The 15,183-nt window shown below is 53.9% G+C and overlaps 2 protein-coding genes across 2 annotated transcripts in view; one reads left to right on the top strand and one right to left on the bottom strand.

Moving 5' to 3' along the window:
* Positions 1–1,620: 1,620 nt before the first annotated feature.
* Positions 1,621–8,493, top strand: PPIF (peptidylprolyl isomerase F). Its single transcript, XM_059662228.1, has 6 exons — positions 1,621–1,918; positions 3,267–3,297; positions 3,794–3,882; positions 5,460–5,556; positions 6,273–6,348; positions 7,498–8,493. The coding sequence occupies exons 1-6, from the start codon at positions 1,727–1,729 to the stop codon at positions 7,631–7,633; spliced, it is 621 nt and encodes a 206-aa protein (XP_059518211.1). The 5' UTR covers positions 1,621–1,726; the 3' UTR covers positions 7,634–8,493.
* Positions 8,494–13,486: 4,993 nt separating this feature from the next.
* The window catches only part of ZCCHC24 (zinc finger CCHC-type containing 24), a 70,185-nt gene continuing 68,488 nt past the window's right edge, over positions 13,487–15,183 (bottom strand). The window contains exon 4 of the mRNA XM_059662226.1: positions 13,487–14,894. Coding sequence (XP_059518209.1) covers positions 14,862–14,894 — 33 coding nt within the window. The 3' untranslated portion in view covers positions 13,487–14,861. The remainder of the gene's footprint in view (positions 14,895–15,183) is intronic.

The following is a 15,183-nucleotide window of genomic DNA, read 5'->3' as shown; positions in this document are numbered from 1 at the left end:
ATGTAATGATGTTTACTTTGAATTTGTATTAGTTCACACAAACACTCCACCCATGCTTTTGTTCCGGCCCTCCGGTCCAGTTTAAGAACCCATTGTGGCCCTCGAGTCAAAAAGTTTGCCCACCCCTGATTTAGACTCTGCCAATCGCTGGTGGCTTAGTACTTAACAGGTGACAGACTCCTCTCTCTCTGGTCATTTTATCCTCCGAACAGATCGGGAAAAGGCGGAGTAAGGATTATCCTCACACCCTTATTCTTACTCTTCAGAGAGGAACCTGAGGCCCAGAGAGGTCTGGGAGGACAGGCACAGGCTGGTGGCGGGGACTCCAGGGTTCTCCCACCCCTGGACTCTGCTTTCCTCTCCCTGGGCCTCAGTTGCCCATCTGGAGGGCACAGATGCTCTCCCAGGACCCCTGCCTGTTAACCCCTTGCTGTGGGCCTCCCATGCCTTGCGGGCCTCTGTGGAGTGCCCCTCAGCATGTGGGGTCAATCCCGCACCCGCAGGTCCTCCCACTCAGTTCCCCTTCTCTTCCTGTCTTGCTTTTTCCCTCTCTCTGCACTCCCTATGCAGTGACCCCTGTGCAGGCCGCGGGAGGTCTGTTTTGGGGCGAGTGGGGGTGGGAGGGGAGCCAGTAGCCTGGCGGAGGGGCAGAGGATAAGGAGGCAATGTACAAAGACCCTGCGACCTCAGACCCAGATGAAAAGTTATGAACTTGGGTGCTGCTGGGAGACAGAGGGGGATGGGAGGGCCTCAGGATGCGCAGAAAACGTATGTGTGGTTCATTTATTCCTCCAGTCCATTCACGTGTACGGCGGAGTCAGACCCAGTCCTGGCGCAGGGCTGGGCCTGTGGGAGCAGACAGGCCCAGGCAATTTCCAGTTCTGCAGGAAGATCTGACCTCCAGGAGCATCTGCGGGCAGGACAAGCCTCTGGTCACCGTGGGAGCTGTCTCCTCCTGCCACTCCTCACTCCAATCGGCCTCTCACTCCACCTTTCTTTTACTGGCTCTCAGTGCCACTATGTCCCTTGGTCTATGCTTGCAGGGCCTATGGGGGTGGAGGGGAGGGCGAGAAGGGGTAGCCCTGTAATCCAGTGGTCGGCAACAGAGCCAAATATCAACAGTACAATGATTGAAATTTCTTTTGAGAGCCAAATTTTTTAAACTTAAACTATATAGGTAGGTACATTGTTATTAACTTAATTAGTGTACTCCTAAGGCTTAGGAAGAGCCACACTCAAGGGGCCAAAGAGCCGCATGTGGCTCGCGAGCCGCAGTTTGCCGACCACGGCCCTATGCAAATCAAATGTAGGCATTCGTTACAGTCAAATAAAAACATATAGATGCTCATATTTTGGAGCTAACCACGTTTTAACATTTGTTCCCTTTTTGAAGTTAATCTATTGGGACCCTCACATAATGGAATTGGTCCCCTTTTTGCAACGTCGTACCTGTTCTCAGGTCTCTGGCCCTGGTGAAGTTCACAGGGCATCAGGCTCTGCCACCTCACCAGTCGGCTGCGTTACCCACCGAGGCCGGCAGGGGTCGCCCGCGGACAGGCCCGGAGGGGGCGTGGCGGGGGCGGGGCCACGAGCCTGTCGGGCCAATAAAGGCGGCGCGCGGCGGCGTGGACTTCACTCGTCCGGGTGCGCGTGACCTTCGCGGCCGTTTCCTCCGCTTGCACCGGGGATCTCCCGTCCCGACCCGACCCCACCGACCCCCGTCGCTATGCTGGCGCTGCGCTGCGGCTCCCGCCTGCTCGGCCTGCGCCCTGTCGCGCGCTCCTCGCCGCTGCGCCTCCCCGCGGCCCGCACCTGTAGCGGCGGCGGCGCCCGCGACCCCTCCGCTGCCGCCGGGAACCCGCTCGTGTACCTGGACGTGGGCGCCGACGGGCAGCCGCTCGGCCGAGTGGTGCTGGAGGTGAGCCACGGTCGGACCGCGCCGCACTGAGGTGGGGGGCGTCCTCGGGAGAGCCCTGGGCCCCGGGCCGGCGCTGTGCCCGGCGCTTCTGGGTGCCCTTGCCTCCCACTCCCGGGCTCCGGCCTCAGTTTCCCCATCTCTAGGAAGGGGCGTCGGACGGATCTCCGCTCTCCCCTCGGAACTTCGGAGAAGTGGAGGCGGGGGAAGGGTATGTGTGGGCGGGAGAGCTCAAGGTCAGGTCGTGGATGGTCAGGGCCCGGCCCACTAGCCCGCCCGGGTGAGGGGAGGGGTTCCCAGGCCGCTCGGTGTCGGAACTGAGACCAGAACCGCGAGGTGGGTACCAGGGGGTCCGGATCCTGATGGCGCGGTGGGCCGGCCTGGGCGCGCACGTGGCGGCCTTTGCTCCCGGCGAGCGGGGTCCGGCCCCGCCCCCGCCCCCACCCGGCCCGCCTTCGGGCTCCCGGCCTTCGGGCACCCCTGTGATCGGGCTTCTTGGACATGGGGCTCCCCTTCTTCGGGCTCCCCCTGCCAGGCTCTGGGGAAGAAGGGAGGTGGTTAGGACACCGCCCCCCCGCGGAGTGCGGGGCTGGGCAGGCGGCAGGCTCCTGCCACCAGGCGGACCCCCGGATGCCCAGTGGGCTGTGTGCCCGGAGCCCAGTTCCAACCCCAGCCACCCTTCCAGTCAGTTCCTGCTCCTGACTCTTTGGGCCGTTTTTTTTAAAAAACGAAAGCAAGAAGCAAAGAGTCCTGAAGGTAACGGCGGGAAGGCAGCAGAAGCTCCGTGTGACCTTCAAGTGTGGCCCAATTTTGAGCAAAGGGGGCTCAGTTAGGCCTCAGCTTCTCTGCTGGAACATGGAGATCGGCATTCCTGCTCCATGTATTTTCATGGTTTGGCGCCAGGGTGGTGTTTGAAGCTGGGAGACAGGGACCAGCGTGGCCGGGGCTCCGGCCTCTCCTATTCCCACCCCTCTTGCCTCTCTGAGCCTCGGTTTCCCATCTGTGCTTTGGGAAGCGTGGACTGGCTCCCCCCCGGGCCCTGAGGCTGGTGCTTTGGGCCCAGCTGTATGGGTCTCTCTTCCCCGGGGAAGCAAGCCAGGGCGGCCCTGTGATCTCTCCTGACACCTTAGGAAACCGAGGCAGCCTCCTCCCAGCCTTGGATTCAGGAAGCAGCTGGCAAAAATGATAGTTGCTTAGGCTGCCTCCTACACAGCGGGAGTAACAGGAATGGAATGGCCCAGGGTGATTTCTCCATCTCCCGGCCTCTGTGGAGGTTGGGTGGTGAGGAGGTTCCTTCCTTCACCGGCCTCCGGACTAACCATCTTCTCTCATCCCTCCTCTCTCCCTGCAGCTGAAGGCAGATGTTGTCCCAAAGACAGCAGGTAAGAGAGGGGCAAGGCCAGGTGGGTGGGCTGGCAGGAGGGGTCTGGGCAAGCAGACCCAGGATCACATGGGAGTTCCTTGTGTGGCTCAGCCACTGCGCACCCTGGGGCAACCTGCGGTCCCTCTTGGGGCTCAGTGTTGGCCCTGCCCACCTGTCTGGTAGCAGCCTCAGTATCATTAGAGGCCACATGTAAATTTCCCTGGGACAGCTTCCTCCCTCATGGTGTCCAGTGTGACCGGCTGGTGGCTCACGGCCTTGAACTCCCTACCCCGCTGGCCTGGTGCTGGAACAGCGAGGATTGTTTGCTCTGCCACTGAGGTCAGAGAAGGAGATGACATGTCCCAGGTCACAGCCAGAGCAGACTTGGGGCGTGCTAGGGTCTTCCAGGCCCTGCTCGCCTGAGGGGCTCGAGGGGATGCTGGGTGGAAGGAAGTACCACCCTTGGAGCTGCGTTGAGGGCTGGCCTGCTGACCTGCCTCTCCCTTGCACCCTAGAGAACTTCCGGGCCCTGTGTACCGGGGAGAAGGGCTTTGGCTACAAAGGCTCCACGTTTCACAGAGTGATTCCGTCCTTCATGTGCCAGGTACTGTGGCCTCGCTGCTCAGGGGCCTCTGTAAGGGGACAGTGGGGGCCACTTCACAGCAGTGTTCTGAGGGGTGATGGGTGAGCATGTGCCTGGTGCTTGGAAAGTTCCCAAAGGAGGGCACTGTAATTACTCTCCTGGCCTCTCACCCTGGGAGGCTGGAACCTGTCTGCGCTGCCACAGCCCTTCCTGCCCTAGAAGTTAAGCAACAGGGCAAGTGGCAGGGTGGCCCTGCCCAGCTGCGTTGGGAAAGTTGAGCCTGTGGAGGGAGCACTGGCATTGGGTATGGACGTGCGTGGAGGTGGATCTTAAGGCTTAGAGGACTCGTGTACAAAGTCTGAGGGTGCCCCTGTGTGTCACGGAGCCCGTGGCATGGGAGAAGAGGAAGAGGAGGAGGGAGAGCACGAACAGGAACCTGCAGGTCTGGGCTTGGAGCTTCCATTTCCAGAGAAGAGCATCTCTTGGTTGGATGAATGTGTTGTTTAGTCATGTGTCCTGCCCGTTTGCCAGAGGTATTAGCCCATTTGTCAGAGGCGTTAGTATTGCTGAGTCAGGTTTGAGGGTAACTGTCGGCAGCAAGAACTTCTAGGGGTCAGGACCTGTGCTTCCTTGGGGATTGTCCTCTGTTGGGTCAGACCCTTCTAGGGGAGGGGGCTGGGTCCTGAGCCAGCAAACCCAGAGGTAGGGTAATCCTATGGTAGCGAGTGGCAGTGGGTTGGAGCTGGGCTTGCTGATGTGGTAAATGCCACAGGAGGGGCAGAGGGGCTGTGGCGTGGGACAGGCTTGGCCAGGCCCTGTAGCTTTCTGCTTCAGAGGCTCCCAGGAGCTGCGGTGGGTGTCCCGAGCTGGGCTAGCGTCTTCCTCTGACCAGCGGCAGACAAGGCAGGGACTTACAAAGCTGGAGGCTCTCGGAGGCCTGAGGAGGCCTCACCGCAGGGCCCAGGCCAAGGTTTAGAATCATCCCTCCTTGGGGACACCTTATTGGCATTTGTGGGTGCTGCAGGTGGGCTGCCCAGGTTACCCCTGTGACCTGAGAAGATCCCTTTTCGGGAAAATGGCAGCAAGTCCTGAGGAGGGGACCCATCCCTGCAAAGGCAGAGGGGAGCCAGGGAAAGACTGGGACAGGGAGGGGCTCAGCATGGGGACCGACTCTGTGCCAGCTGCTGCTCCCCACATTCCAGACCTGGGATCAGGCCCCTGGACACCTCCCTGTTTATCCTCTAAGAGTTGTGGGTAGCAAAGTCTGGGTCAGTAAGAATCCTGTCCTCGGTTGTTAAATCCTTGGAGGGTCATTTAAAAACTTTCTCAGACAAAAAGTGAGTCATTCGGAGACCAGGATAGTTATTGTCAAAAACTATTGAAGCTTATTTTACTTTTGCTTATTTTCCTTATTATTTTATTAGTCCTTATATAATTGGATGTGTTTTGACCCCTTTGCCTAAAGGCTTCAGCGGGGTGGGCCTGGTGGGGGGTGGTTTCTGGCGGGGGGTGGTGGCTGGTGAGCGAGGGGCTCCCCCGCACTGCAGCAGTGTCCCCCTGCCGTCTGGCAGCCACTCAGAAGGTGCTCTGTGCTACAGGCTGGCGACTTCACCAACCACAACGGCACAGGGGGGAAGTCCATCTACGGAAGCCGCTTTCCCGACGAGAACTTCACACTGAAGCACGTGGGGCCAGGTGAGTGGGGGCCGCGTTCCCTGGTCCGAGTGCCCACGCTTTGACCCCGCCTCTGGCGTGCCGGGCAGGCCTGGAGGCTGCAGTGTGAGCCCTGACAGCTCTGTCCCATCATGCGCCTTCTTCCTTCAGTGCTCAGTTTGTTGGGTTTGCCTAGAGCAGTGATGGCGAGCCTATGACACGCGTGTCAGAGGTGACACGCGAACTCATTTTTTGGTTGATTTTTCTTTGTTAAATGGCATTTAAATATATAAAATAAATATCAAAAATATAAGTCTTTGTTTTACTATGGTTGCAGATATAAAAAAAATTTTCTATATGTGACATGGCACCAGAGTTAAGTTAGGGTTTTTCAAAATGCTGACACGCCGAGCTCAAAAGGTTCGCCATCACTGGCCTAGAGCTTTTTCCTTCTGAGCTCTCCATTTAAAAACCAGCTAGCCTTTGGGAACCTGGTAAGGGGGAGAGCCTTCTAGCCAGACCTCGGCATTGTGTCGGCTTTAAGGCCCACGGTGCAGGGTGAGAAGCCCAGAGTCGGTGGGTCCTGCCCTGGCTCTAGCTGGAGCTTCCCAGCCCTCCTTCCTCTGGAGGGCGGCCCGGAGCTGCTCGTCCTCGGGGCCTGGGCCTCTTCTGACTCAAGTGTCCTTGGTGTCGTTTGAGCCATCCGCTCTTTTGAGCGACACCCCAGGTGAGGTGGCTCACCCCTGCCTGTTTCTCAGGTGTCCTGTCCATGGCAAACGCAGGCCCCAACACCAACGGCTCCCAGTTCTTCATTTGCACCATCAAGACAGACTGGTGAGTTCCCGCTCCCGGCTCCAAGCGTGGGGGGCAGCCTTGCAGCTGGAGGAGGGGTTGTGCGCTTTGGGAGGAAGGTAGTTTGGGGCTGGACTGTCAGCTCTGGGCCAGCAGCCCTCCCGGGGCTGTGCCTCTGTATGAGAGAAAGAGGAAGTTCCTGAGAGGGTTGAGGGAGAATATGGGTAGTTCTTGCAACTCTTGCGGTGAGCTGGGATTTTCTCAGTGTGTTTTGCACACACATACAGAGTACATTTGGGAAGTGCTGCAGAACATATCAGACCTCGTGGCCTGTCCTAGAAGCCGTGTCCTGTTTGCCTGGTGTAAGCTGTTGTTTCCCAGGCTTATCTGGACCGTGGAGTGCACTTGGGAGCCGCTGGAGTAGGCTTGTGGGTGTCAGCCTGTTTTCATCAGGCATGAGCAGAGGCCTGCAGGCAGCCCAGCCCCTTTCCCACATGCCCATGGATTTTAGGGATGTCTTCGGGATGCATTTCTCTGCCAAAGACACTTGTGTCCCAGCCCTGGGGGCTAAGACTTACTAAAGCCCATTCCTGAGGACTCTGGGGAGACCTGGGTGAGGGTAGATACTAGTCTCCAGCCTTCAAGCCAGAAGGGCTGGTTGTCGGGCTGGGCAGGCAGTTGCTCACTCCGCCTGCTCTTGGCTCCTCTATGGAGCCCTTCCTGGGCCCTGCAGTTCTGCCCTTGGCTGGCTAGCCGGGGCCCTGCTGGTGCTGGACGAAGCTGCATTTTAGATTCTCGGAACTCTGTCAGGTTGAGGACTGCTCAGGACTCAGTCTCACACACTTGCTATCTGGGCTCTCACCTCATGACTTAAAATAGTTCCATTTACACAGACCTTTTAAACCTTTCGAGTGGTTCACTATCCCGAGCAGAGCAAGAATAACTCCCCTTTCCTGGGTGAGGTTACCAGGCCCGGGCACACAGTGGAGCCTGGGGGAGGCATCCTTCGCTGTACTCGGGGCTCAGCAAGGCTCGATGGATAGTGGGGGCGCTGGGGGCGGCTCCCACTTCTCGGTGTGCGTGCCTTTCCAAAGGGCTGTTCTGGTAGCTAGTGCCATGGGCAGCGACCGTGCTGTTGGCTGACATTGCACTCCCCTTGCTTCTGTCCACCTGGCTCACCTGTCCTCACAGGTTGGATGGCAAACATGTTGTGTTTGGCCACGTCAAAGAGGGCATGGATGTTGTGAAGAAAATAGAATCCTATGGCTCCAAGAGCGGGAAGACGTCCAAGAAGATTGTCATCACGGACTGCGGCCAGTTGAGCTAACCCGTGTGGCCAGGGTGCTAGGCCCGCAGCAGCTGCACCTGGGAGCCGACTCACCAGGTGGCTGCCTCGGGCTCCCGGTGGAGGCGCCCACAAAGGTGCCTGTCCTTGCTCCATCGCCAGGTGCTTGAGGGAGGCGTCTCGGACGTCAGAGCCCCCCGGGCCCCCCAGGCTGCTTCCTCAGTGCCCGCCCTTCTTCAGGACCCTGTCTGGGCCCCCGTTGTGGACATCGTGTCACTGCTCCTCATCAGGCATCGGTTGTGGCTGCCTAGCCCGAGTGCACACGTGCCTTGGACATTGGGGGGTGGTGATGGGTTCTGATATCTGCCTTTTCCTCGATCAAGGAGGAAAGTCAGATGCTGCAAAAAAAGGCTGTGAATGTCTGTAATGATATCTTCCTAGTAGGAATAATTTAGTTAACAAGACTACCTGGAGATGAAGCTGTGACACTGACGACTCCATGCTGTGAGGTGGCCCCGGCCACCGACCTCCCGTGTGTGGTCTCTGGGATGCAGCCAGGGCTTCCTGAAGGGTCTCACGGCCCAGGCCTGGCCCAGCCTCTGGGAATCCGGCGTCTTGCTGCTGTTTCTGAGGAGAGTCTGTGGGGCAGAAGCCGATGAACCTGGGAACCAGGCCATTGCGAGCTGAGCCTAGTCGATGTGAATCCCTGGGTGGAAACTGGAAACAGCCCACGAGTACCGTGGGCTCTGGGAGAAAGTGAATGTGTGTTTCCTGGCGGGCTTTGGTTTTTCTGTATTTAATAATTTAATCAGTAATGTGAATCTACTGATTATGTGTAGACTTCAGGGATATGTATTTGTGTTCTCCTTAAATGTGAAAATAAACCCTATTTTCTATAAAGACTGATGTGTGTGACCGCCTTTACTGAGTGACCTGTGTCTGCTGCTGTGCGGAGGGCGTTTCCATGGACTGTGAGTCACCCCAGCCACCATGAGGGTGTACTGCCCTCCTGTTTTACAGGTGAGGGAATGGGCTCAGACATCAGCACCCACAGCCTTTCCAGGAGCACTGCTTCCACCCAGCATGCCAGCTGCCCTTGGTGACAAACTCAGTTTTGCTCAGCTCACAGGGGAACAGTAGCGCTCACCTCACCGGGTGAGGGTCTGATGGATGCATGCAGAGCATGGCACAGTGCCTGGCACATCTTAGCAAGCACTTGGAGAGGCGAGGATGGTACTTCCGTGTGTCAGGATTTTAGAGGAGAAGGCTCCATCATCTAAGGTTAGGCATGGACTTCACTATCCGAGATGTGCCATTTACATTTGGAATAGTTTCTAGGTGTTTCTGAATCCACAGAGAAGGCAGACTAGGGCAGGGGTGGGCAAACTTTTTGACTCGAGGACCACAATGGGTTCTTCAACTGGACCGGAGGGCCGGAACAAAAGCATGGATGGAGTGTTTGTGTGAACTAATATAAATTCAGAGTAAACATCATTACATAAAAGGGTACGGCGTTTTTTTTCAATAGTTTTATTCATTTCAAATGGGCTGGATCCGGCCCGCGGGCCGTAGTTTGCCCACGGCTGGTCTAGGGTGTAAGAGGAAGACTAAGAGCGTCCCTCATCAGCCAGCTATGGCACAGTCCACACAATGGAATAATCACATTGTATTCACAGTGGGAATGGAATTGTTTCACACTGGGGTTCCCGGGTCAGATTATGTGTGGTCACGTGTCCTTACAATCATCTTGAGGTCAGTGGCTGGATTGAGTCACTGGGAGGAGGGGGCTGTGAGTCAGGTTTCGTGGCGTCACAGGTTGACATGGTCACTGGAGTCATGGCTGGATTGGGTCATGTGGTGTCATGGAGAGTTTCCATGAAGTCAGAGCTCAGCTGCATGGGTTGGGAGCTCAGCCCGCCCAGCAGTTTTTAAACAATGAGAGCCTTAGGGGTCTCAAAGTAGAACAGCGGGGAGAGAAGAGGAGGGGCTCCCGAACCCCATTTTCAACCAGGTTCCCCCCAATTTTTTCTTATTGGGGCTCTGCAAGGAATTTCATTTGAATAATGGAAATTTGAGCTGAATAATAATAATTGGCAATTTCTCACCCAGTCCCACATTTTACAGATGGGTAAACTGAGGACACGAGTCATGATTGCCCAAGGGGAGCCTGTGAATCCCCAGGCAGAGCAGGGGCTGGGAGGCCAGGTCCAGTCAGGGGCTTTTCAGAATGCACAGGCCTCTGTCCTCAGGTCACACACATCCGAGGTCACAGCTTCAGTTTCCCTTGACCCCCGGGGACTAGGGAGGCAGAGGTGCTGTTGACAAGTCTGAGGAGTGCCCGCCCCTTGAGGTGGGACCTGCTGGCCCGTGGCGATTTCTGAGGTGGTCTTGGTGTGTGGTGTGTCCATCCAGAGGGCTCTGAGGTATGGGGACAGGGCCAGTATGCAGGGATTTCCTAAAACAGTTTCCTGAAAATGGGGCCATTTACAGCAGCTCCCTTCCCAGCACCCTGCACAGGAGCCGGAGCCTGGTCTTATATGAGCAGAAGCCTAAGTGATAACACAGGCAAGACACTGACTTATTGCTGGCGTGAGTCCCTTCGGCATGAAGGGGCAGTGAGTCATGCACGTGCTATCAGAAATTAATCACGTGGTGCCATATAAACACGTGTGTAAATATCTGGAATCACATTTTTCTCAGACACTTCACAATGACTTCATAGAGGCATCATTTGCATACAGTGAACTTTACACATTTTAAGTGTATAGTCGATGACTTTTGAGGAATTCATACACGAAGGAACCACCACTCAAATTATAGGACATTTCCATTCTCCAGAAAGTAACCTTCCTGGCCCTCCGAGGCAGCTACTGAACTAGAGATTAATTTTGCCTGTCCTAGGACTTTTTTATCACTGGAACCATACAAGCTTTACTTTTCGTCTCTAACTTCCTAGTGTAGCAGGTGTGAGAACACGGAGAATTTCAGAGCCCCCGGGCTCTGTGGGATGCTGGGCTGGGATGAGCAATGTCCACCGATGTTTCTCGGGCTGGTAAGCCCTAAGCAAAGCTCCCAGCATCGCAGGGGCTGATGGAGAATGCAGATCCCCCGGCCGCCCCGACACCTGCTGAATACGGGTTTCTAGGGTGGCACCTAGGAATCTGAATTTTAAAATAATAATTCTGCTAAAGCGGGAATATGTGCGTGTAGGCCAGAGAGGCAAGATTGAAAGGGAGGTCATGGCTCGCCGCTCGAGTCCTTGTTTACTTCTGGGCACGTACTTGCTGGATGCTCTGCGGGTCTGAGTGAGACCCTCCACTTAGGAAGATGCCTCACCTGAGGAGTCACCTCTCGGGTGGAGGCAGCTGTGCTCTCCATAGACCAAGGGCGGCTGCCGCTGCCTCCCCGTGGCCGCCTGTGAGGGCGGACAGTCCCATGGTGGCGCTCAGCTGCTCCTTTGCCATCACGGAGGAGGGTCTGGCTTGGGTGGGCCCATGATGGAGGGAACTTCTCAGTGAGTGAGAAACAGGCACCAGAAGTCAGATCCATGTTCCAAGTCACTGGAACGGGGTAGGTAGAGAAAGTCTGGGTTCCACGCTGCACCCCAGATCCGCCTCAGCTACTAGAGTCACGATGCTAGTGTTATTATTTACTGTTACATTGTAATGGTTAACCTGGCTGGCCACGGGGTGCCCAGACACCTAGGCGGGTATTATTCTGGTTGTGTGTGAGGGTGTTTCTGGGGGAGATTAAAATCTGCAGAAAGCAGGCTGCCCTCCCTAATGTGGGCGGGCTTCACCCAGGCAGTCGGCCGTGAGGAGGAAAAAGGGAACTCCTCCTTCTGAGCTGGGACAGGAGCAGCTTTCTCTACTTCGGACTCGCACTGAAGCATCCGGTCTTCCCGGGTCCTGGGCCTGCTGACTTTTGGACCTGAAGTTACTCCACGGGCCCTCCTGGTTCTCAGTCCTCTGGACTTACCGACTGCAGGTCCTGGGACTTCTCCCCATAATTGCATGAGCCAATTTCTTACAGTAATTCATTCATATTCTCTCTCTCTCTCTCTCTCTCTCTCTCTCTCTCTCTCTTCTCTCTCTCTCTCTCTCTCTCTCTCTCTCTCTCTCTCTCTCTCTCTCTCTCTCTCTCCACTCTATTGGTTCTATTTCTCTGAAGAACCTTGGCTGATACACATATACTCATCTCTCCTACTCATAAACCAAAATGCACTTGTAAAAATTCAGATGTTACATAAATAAGTAATATAGACAATTAAATGACCTACAGTCCTATTATATTAGTAATTGGTATGGGTATCTGCATTTGCTTAGGAGGTAGAAAGCTGCAAAAACCATCATTCCTACCCCAACAAGAAGAGAAGGCTGAATAAGTTACAAAGTCATAACTTTTTGAGTTCATCAGAAAGGCAACCAGGTGACCTGAGTTCCAAGGAGGAACAAAGCCCTGGAAGGAGAGGTGGGACACGAGGAAGATGTGGCCACGGGACAAGCGGGTAAGATGAAGTCAGGTGGAATTTTAATGAATTGCTATGGGCTGGTGTGTCCGTCTGAAATAGCTGGGGCTCCCCACAGGTTCACTCACTGGCCAGGTCTCCCGCGGGCTCACGCGATGCTCAGGAGAAAGGCTGGGCATGGGAGGGCCCAGGAGGGCCTGCCTTGGAGCGCAGGCTGTGGCAGTTTCAGCTCTTGGAGCAAAACATGAGCCTTGCTCACTCCCCAGGTTCTCCTCTCCTATGAAGCAAAATCCCTAATCCCCTGGGGAGGACAGTGGTCCCTTCACCCCTGAAAGAAGTAGAAGCTCACCACGGCTGGGGACACGGTAGAATAAAGATTATAACCCTTGGGGAGGGGCAAGGGAACGTCCAGGGCCCAAGAGCCTATACTGATACCAACCAGCAATCAGCTGCCACTGGGGAAAGGGCAAACGCCCACTGAGGACATGCCTCAGACTGAGGCTGGACCAGGGCTGCACCCCAGCCTGTCCTACTGCTCGGGGGAAGGAAAGGCACAGAGTGATACCTTCTGTGCTGCAGAAAGCTGCAAGTGGAGGCCAAACACTGAGAAAAACCCTTCAGCACCCCAGTCCCACCCCAAGCACCAGCAGCAGTTGCCCACACTATAGGCATTTGCACCTGTGGGACTCCGAAGGTAAGGACACCAGCACCAAAACTCAAGCCCAGCTCAACTCCTGACAACTCAATGCCCCACAGGAAAGACCTGAAGCAAGTAACAGCACACCCACTTTCCAGTGTGCATACTATATCGCTGTCTCTTCTATTGCACAGCAATGTTTAATATTCAATAAAAAAGCTAAAAGTCACAAAAGAGAAAGGGAAAAAATAGTCAATAAGTAAGGCAATCAACATAATCAGACTCAGATATAACCCTGCCAGCTAGGGACATTAAAATAACTATGATTAATATCTTAAAGGATCTAGTGGGGAAGGTGGGCAACATGCATGAACAGATGGAGAATCATTTTAGCCAAGAAAAATGATAAGAAAGAGTCAAATGGAGATGCTACAAAAAAGGATACCAAAAATAAAGAATTCCTTGATGAACTCAACAGTAAAACTCAGCACTGCTGAGGGCTATGTCAGTGATTGGGCAACGGATTATAGATGTAACACCAAAGAGCAGTCAAGAAAAGAAAAATTAGATAAATTGGAATTCACCAACATCAAAATTTAAAATGTCTGTGCTTCAGAGGACACCATAAAGAAAGTGGAACACACCCCACACGATGGGAGAAGATAATTGCTGTGGTGGGACGTAAGGTGGCCCAGCCTGGCAGTTCTTCAAATGATTAGACATAAAGTTAACACGACCCAGCAATTCCACTCCTGGGTATGTACCCAAGAGAAATGAAAGCATGTCCACATGGAAACTTGTACACAAATGTTTATTGTAGCGTTCTTGATAATGGCCACAAAATGGAAACAACCCAAATGTTCATGGTGAAAAGGTGAACCCACAAAATGTGGCTTAGCCATCCAGTGGAATATTATCCTATATAATAAAAGGCTAATATGCAAATTGACCGAACAGCAGAACAACTGGTCGTTATGACGTGTACTGACCACTCGGGGGCAGATGCTCAATGCAGAAGCTGCCCCCTAGTGGTCAGTGCACTCCCACAGGGGGAGCGCTGCTCAGTCAGAAGCCCTGAGCTGGGCTCACGACTGGCGAGCGAGCGCAGCGGTGGTGGTGGTGGTGGTGGTGGGAGCCTCTCCCGCCTCCGCAGCAGCGCCTCCCCTAGGGCTGACGGGGAGATAAGTGGGTGACAGCTAAAGTGTATGTATGATTATGTATGATACGAGTTTTCTTCAATGGGATGATAAAAATGTTCTAAAAATCAAATGTTCTGATGGTTGTAGATACCTGTGATATACTGAAATCCATTGAATCTTAACACTTTAAGTGGGTGAGTTGTATGACATGTGAACTATATTTTAATAAGTCTGCTTAAAAATCTGTATTAGTAGTCTCACTTTTTTTTTTTTTGTACATGTAAGCTCTTTCCTTGGAGTCCCCTGCTGTTTCTTTGGGAAATGCTGAGATTTGACCTCGTTTTGGAAGTTGTGGTGGTGGGTCTTGGGCATCACCTTTGAAAGCATCTGTCCCAGGTGAAGTCAGCAGAGTGTCTTTAAGCAAAAAGCCTATTCTCAGACGCAGAAGGGAATCTGCTCTGGCAGGGGAGGAACAGAGTGCCTTGAGGGTTCAAGTTGCTTCCTTGGGATCCAACGAGATGTCCCCATCACAGATTTCAGGATCCCACTCTTTCCCATCAATGCCCTTGCACAAGACGAATTTATTGTGACTGTGAAGTCAGGTGATACTGTAATTAATCCACCTACACAATTAAGTTTCTGTCTGATTTTAAGCGATATAGTGAGAGAATCTTTTAGAGTTGTAATGGGAGCTTTGTGTCACACCACAATTTAAAGGACATTAGTTTGTCATTTTCTTTTGGTAAATAATCAAGCATGCTCAAAATGATTCATTCCACGCCACAGTCCTTACGGTCATCACTACTGACATTAACAGCCAAGTGCTGCAGCCACCTGGCCTCCCACGGCACACGCTTCTCTCATCACTTAATCACAGGTGATAGCATGATAAATTGTGGTGTCACTGCATGCCTTACGTGACCAGAATTCCATTTCTCGTTGTCAGGTAATTCAGCCTTGCCTTCAAGTCCAAGAGCACAGCCAAACAAATCTCTAAATCCCATCTTTGTGGGGTCATCTCCAGTGTCAATTCTTTATTGGATGGGTCCAAACAGGATCCTGGAACAACACAGTAATTTCATCAGGAGAAGCTCAATGTAAAAAAATGATTAACCATAGCATGTGTTTACCTTCTGAGGGAAAAAAGAGAATGCCGAAGAGTAAAGTGTCTCTCCAGTGCCCTCTACTGGTAAAGCTTAATATAATTTCAGGTGGCAATTACATTGTCACAAACGGGGCAGTGGAGGATGATTTACAACCAGAGAAATGGACTCATAGGGTACATTAAGCATTGCTTTCTTATCCAACCTGATGATCTCTGCCATTCAATTAAATATTTAGACCATTT

This window comes from Myotis daubentonii, chromosome 13 (assembly GCF_963259705.1).
Source record: "Myotis daubentonii chromosome 13, mMyoDau2.1, whole genome shotgun sequence".
NCBI lineage: Eukaryota > Metazoa > Chordata > Mammalia > Chiroptera > Vespertilionidae > Myotis > Myotis daubentonii.
Note: the sequence above shows the minus strand (reverse complement) of the source record. Positions and strands in the feature narration are given on the sequence as shown.

Coding starts and splice junctions, on each gene's coding strand:
- PPIF (XM_059662228.1), top strand. CDS start 1,727: ATGCTGGCGCTGCGCTGCGGCTCCCGCCTGCTCGGCCTGCGCCCTGTC. Junction 3,298..3,793: donor TGTTGTCCCAAAGACAGCAG/GTAAGAGAGGGG, acceptor CTTGCACCCTAG/AGAACTTCCGGGCCCTGTGT. Junction 3,883..5,459: donor TTCCGTCCTTCATGTGCCAG/GTACTGTGGCCT, acceptor TCTGTGCTACAG/GCTGGCGACTTCACCAACCA.